This window comes from Triticum urartu, chromosome 6 (genome assembly GCF_003073215.2).
Source record: "Triticum urartu cultivar G1812 chromosome 6, Tu2.1, whole genome shotgun sequence".
In the NCBI taxonomy this organism is placed as follows: domain Eukaryota; kingdom Viridiplantae; phylum Streptophyta; class Magnoliopsida; order Poales; family Poaceae; genus Triticum; species Triticum urartu.
This window is the reverse complement of record NC_053027.1, coordinates 548,903,107-548,908,026: the sequence shown is the minus strand read 5'-3', so window position 1 is coordinate 548,908,026 and position 4,920 is coordinate 548,903,107. Positions and strand designations below refer to the sequence as shown.

Sequence of the window (4,920 nt, the reverse complement as noted above, 5' to 3'; positions counted from 1 at the left end):
ATTTTGAGCTTATTTGGCCAAGAGGATTAGGAGACAATGGCCATTTTAGTGAACAGATTCAAATTTTGGTTCAAAATTTGATATTTCCTAAAAAATCCGGAAATTTTCTAGTAAATAGTACATGATTCAAGTAGTAATCTGGGATAGTTTCGGTTTATTTGCACAAAAGGATTAGGAGATAAGCGACTTCTTCAAAAGAGCATACGGTTTTCTCTGCGTAAATTTTAAGTCCACCCTCCATTTTTTTTTAGATTCGCCACTGATGGGGAGGGACGGCAACTAAACAGTTTAGTGAAATATCTAGATATTTAATCGTGGCAACGACGACATGGATGCACGGCCTAACAGCGACACGTACGGCTAGGCGCTGGGACATTACGCGGGCGATCGGCCATCAGGACGTGTGTAAATTGCTGACGACAAGTTGGTGGGAGACAGAATAGCCACTGGTCGACATGCCAATTGAGAGCGAGACTAGCCCTCGTCCTACCCTCCTGCGTGTGGTACGTGCTCCATGATTGGGTTGTCCAGTATGCTGCTTGCGTGGAATCTCATGAGGAAGCCACGAGAAAACATACATGCATGCATCTCGCTCTCGCCATCGTGTGTCCATGTACAGTCAGATGAGAGAATGCAAGGAAGGAACCCTGTGCATGGCGCGTCATGTGGGCATGTGCCCGAAATATCCTGGTACATGTTGCGTCGACATGCTTGATTACACTAGACTGGTGGAACGTCCTGCGGTGACAATGATTAATCTCGACATTTGGTTCATGGATATGGTTGGCCAAAACATATGACTCTTAACGTCACAGGACACTTCCAGGCGACTGAATGTTCAAGTAACATATACGGCCGCTGATGCAACGGGCACACGCGGTACATTTCCAACAGTAACCAATTGCTTGGTCGACTTAACCGAGGCTATCAGGATCAGATCATCATTGCCATCTGGTGAGTATTTTTCTTTTCGAGGCGCTCTTCATCTGGCGAGTAAACTATACCAATGGACTAATCGACTGAAACTTTTTCCAATTTTGACAGTCGTTAACACTCGATGCGCATTTCGTGGGTGTACCTAGGTTCAGCTGACTGAGAATTAACCAAGTCACACGCAAGTGATATAGTATGTAAGAAGAAAAAGAAAAAAAATACGAATCCCCATGTAAACTCAAAGGAAGATAGTATCGACTGAGGCATAACGAAGTCTCAGTCGATTGAGACTTAGCAAAACTGTTAGATTATTATAGGTACCTTTCATCCTCTGGCCGGCCCGCTGCTTCATTGCAGATGACCGTCGACCATGACCGAATGTCAAGCTTAATGCTTATCTAGAAAGTTTTCCATAGAATTCATCCGAAACAGAAATGCAAGTGGTAATCAACCAGCCCAACTGAAACGCGCATGAGCGGTGGCCGCTCCATTCAGAGCATGAAACCGCTAACTGGGACACTCCTGGAGTGCCTCGGGAGCCCCAAATCCTATTCAACGCCTTCAGCGCCTTTTACAGGTACGGGTAGCTACTTGTCCCCTCTAGCTAGGGTTTTGTTTCTCTCGGGGCGACTACCGCCACCGTTGAGTTTTTCGTCTTCCCTGTCTCTGATCTCCCCAGATAGCTGACTTGGGCCGATCACGGGATGATCTTGCATCACTGCCCGGCCTTGGTATTCTTCCCTGGGGGTGAATGGGGGTTTTAGGGTTCCTTTCATAACATATGTTTTCTTTTCACGGGTTAAGGTTCCAAGATGGTTGTTCATGGCATGCCTAGTTCGGTGTCCAAGGTAGAAAAGATGATGGCGGAGCTAGGTCTTCGCGAGGAGGAAGAGGCCTCCTGCTCAACTAACATCCCCGTCCCCGTCCGCGTCCCCCTCACCCTCGACGAGGCCCCCACCAGCATACCCGTCCACCACTGTGCCACCAACCCCCACCAGGGCCATGGCGTAGTAGAGGACACGGGGATGTAGAGAGGACGCCGGAGAAGGGACTACGGGGGTGGAGGTGGAGGCGATGGAGGTGCTGGTGGTGGTGGAGTCGGGGGTGGGAAGCCATGGCCGGTGGGGCAATGGGGAAGCATAGCAACTTAAGCTTAGGGATAGGAGCAGGGTGAAGGCGAGCGGGAGGGATGGAGGCGAGTGGGATCGCCGTCGGCATCGGCCATATAGGGTTCGGTCGCTCATGTAGGGGGAGATGAGATTGTGCGAGAGGGGCAGATGACCAACAGGAAAAAACATAGGAGGAGAGAAAAAAATTGGTGGGGAGGCTGGCGTTGTAAAAGTCGGTGGGTAGAGAGACTTCGATCGATTGATCGCATGGAGTATTACGGGAAGAAGCGAAAAGAAATGACAATGAACTCCCCCTTTAGGAGTAGAGATGCTCTAATCTAGCTAGTCCCTTTTGTGTTTTGTTCCACAATCAACCAAGGTATATAAGAAAGTACTTGGTAAGCATTTCAGGAAACTAGCTCGCTCCAGTACAGAAATAAAATTCAAATACCGAAGGCAAAAGTTTATGTTTCTACATGACACGAACATATCTCAGGAGATGACGCTACAATCGACGTAGGGCCGGGCCAGGCTTAGCCTGATTTGACACATACTACATTGCATACTTAGGCCAAAAAGGATTAACAAGATCTTTCACTTTCGAAAATATCAACGAGATTCTTCCAAATGTGGCACCGTATTCTTATCGCATCTCAGGTGGAATCCCATACCAATGCACTAATCTAGCTAGTCCTTTTTGTGTTTTGTTCCACAATCAACCAAAGAATATATAGAGCACATGGTGCTATATAGTGTTTATTATTTCTCCAAAATCGGATACAATCATATGCTCGCAATCAACTGAAGAATCTGCAATTAAAATCACCATCTCTTCAATTATATGCTTGCTAAAAAAAACATGTACTCCAATTATGTGAGCATATGGACAAATGCAGTATATTGAAGATCCACAACTATAGGACGGAGCTCACATGATTGAAAGTAAATTTTAGCAGTGTCTGGTCCCGCCCTGCTTTCTCCAACAACAACGAAAGGGCCGGGACGCCTCCCGTCTTTAATCAATAGGCCATCTGATCACCAGCACCCGCGAGTGATGTAGCGCACGGAGACAGACAATGGCGGGTCGGGCAGGCACGTTGAGCTGTTTCTCATATAAAGCTATGGTACGTAATTTGCGTACCTTAAAAAAAATCTGGAGCATGAAGAATAGCGACATGCTACTAGTCAGAACACTGGTTTGTGTTTTTTTTGTATAAAAAAAGTGTACTGGTTTGTGGTGCAAGAAATTGGCCAGCATTTTTGACACAAAATATTCCAAGCAAGCTGGCATGACTCCTTTGAATATTGGAGGGTGGACCTACCTGCCTTGAATCCCGTCCGGGCCCACGGCACAGCCACCCACAGCGCCCACCCGTAATCCCCACACACTGAAGCTCGTCTTCGTCTCTATAAATTGCACCCAACCCGCTTCTCTCAGGTTTACTCCCGATTCCATCTCCTCCACGCACCCGATTCCAACTGCTCGCGCTCCTCGATCTCTCTCTCTCTCTCTCTCTCTCTCTCATGGCGACAGCAACCACAAGTCGACCCAGCGGCCCGGTGCTCTCCATACCCACCTACCGCTCCGCCTCGCCCACCCGCGTCAAGCTCGCCAACGGCGCCACCCGCTCGCCGGGCAAGTCCGTCAGCGTCTCCTCCCCGTCATCCACCAGGAGCCGGCGGTCCTGCATGTGCTCCTCGACGAACCACCCGGGCTCGTTCCGTTGCAGCCTCCACAAGGAGCGCAAGCAGGAGGGGGGCCCCGCCGGGAGCAGCAAGCCCGCCTCCCCGCCGTCCGTCCGCAGCGCCTGCAGTCTGGGCTCGAAGCGCATGGACAGCGGGCAGTGTGCCCGCAGACCGCTCGCGCCGTCCCCCGCCGCACAGCACCGGAGGCGCGCGGGCGGGTTCCGCCCCAGGCCGAGCCGGCTCTCCGCCGTCTCCGTGGCCGGCGAGCGTCCCACCGACAACTGCCAGTAAACAAATCAACGTCGACATGCCATAGCAAGATACTACAGTTAGATGCTTTTGAGTTTTGACCCAATTTGACTCCGGCCTGGTCAGTTTAGCTAGCCCGTAGCAGTAGGTGGAGTGAGCCTCTTCCTCCTCTCTTCTGTAATCTGTACATACAGTGAGCTCGTCCTCTGCTCTCCGTGGTGTAAAATGAACGCCCTTGGTTTTGGATATACTACTTGAGTTACAGATTGAGACACATGGTGCATGCATCTCATCTTTGACCCGTGACGGGAGGCTTATCCGTCCTTTGATGATTTGTTTGCCGCGACAATTTTCTGCTTCTGTTTCTGTTTCTGGAGTGTGGATTCGTCTCGCCCCTGTTTCGGTTTCGGATAAGCTCTGCAAAGAGATCAGTGGCGTCTCGCCGTCGCCTGCTCCCGTCACGCCGTACCCGTGCGTGCCCCGGCCGAACGGATCAGGCGAGGCCAAGCACGCACGGGGCGGTTCTGACGAGATTTGTGTAGAATTTTCAAGATCTCATCGATGAATGAACTGAGATATTTCTTCTTCCTACTTTCCTATTCGTGATCTTTTACTGTTGGCGGGACGGACGGCGTAGCGGTTGGGATTCCCCCTCCAACTCCTGAACTTGCGCAAGAAGATGATTGTGGACACTTCTTGTTTAGTGTGGAAGGCGATACTTCCGTTTCTTCGCCGGTAATGAGTTGCTTGGCATAAGTTGGTTCCCATCCCATCTCCCTATCAAATACGGTGTTTCTTTTGCTTAACGAGCCGATTACTGATCATACAAAGTACTTGGATCTTCTGTTGAGAACCGTTTGTCTGTGCGTACGTACGTACTCTACACTGGATGCGTTGGGCATGTAGTAGCTGCTAAGCAAACAAACCAAGTGGGCTCGCTCAT

General features: G+C 50.1%; 1 protein-coding gene across 1 annotated transcript; it reads left to right on the top strand.

Moving 5' to 3' along the window:
• The first annotated feature begins 3,471 nt into the window (after positions 1 to 3,471).
• LOC125512838 lies at positions 3,472 to 4,251 on the top strand. Its single transcript, XM_048677912.1, has one exon. It carries the CDS (start codon positions 3,567 to 3,569, stop codon positions 4,017 to 4,019), a length of 453 nt encoding a protein of 150 aa, XP_048533869.1. The 5' UTR covers positions 3,472 to 3,566; the 3' UTR covers positions 4,020 to 4,251.
• Positions 4,252 to 4,920: the final 669 nt, after the last annotated feature.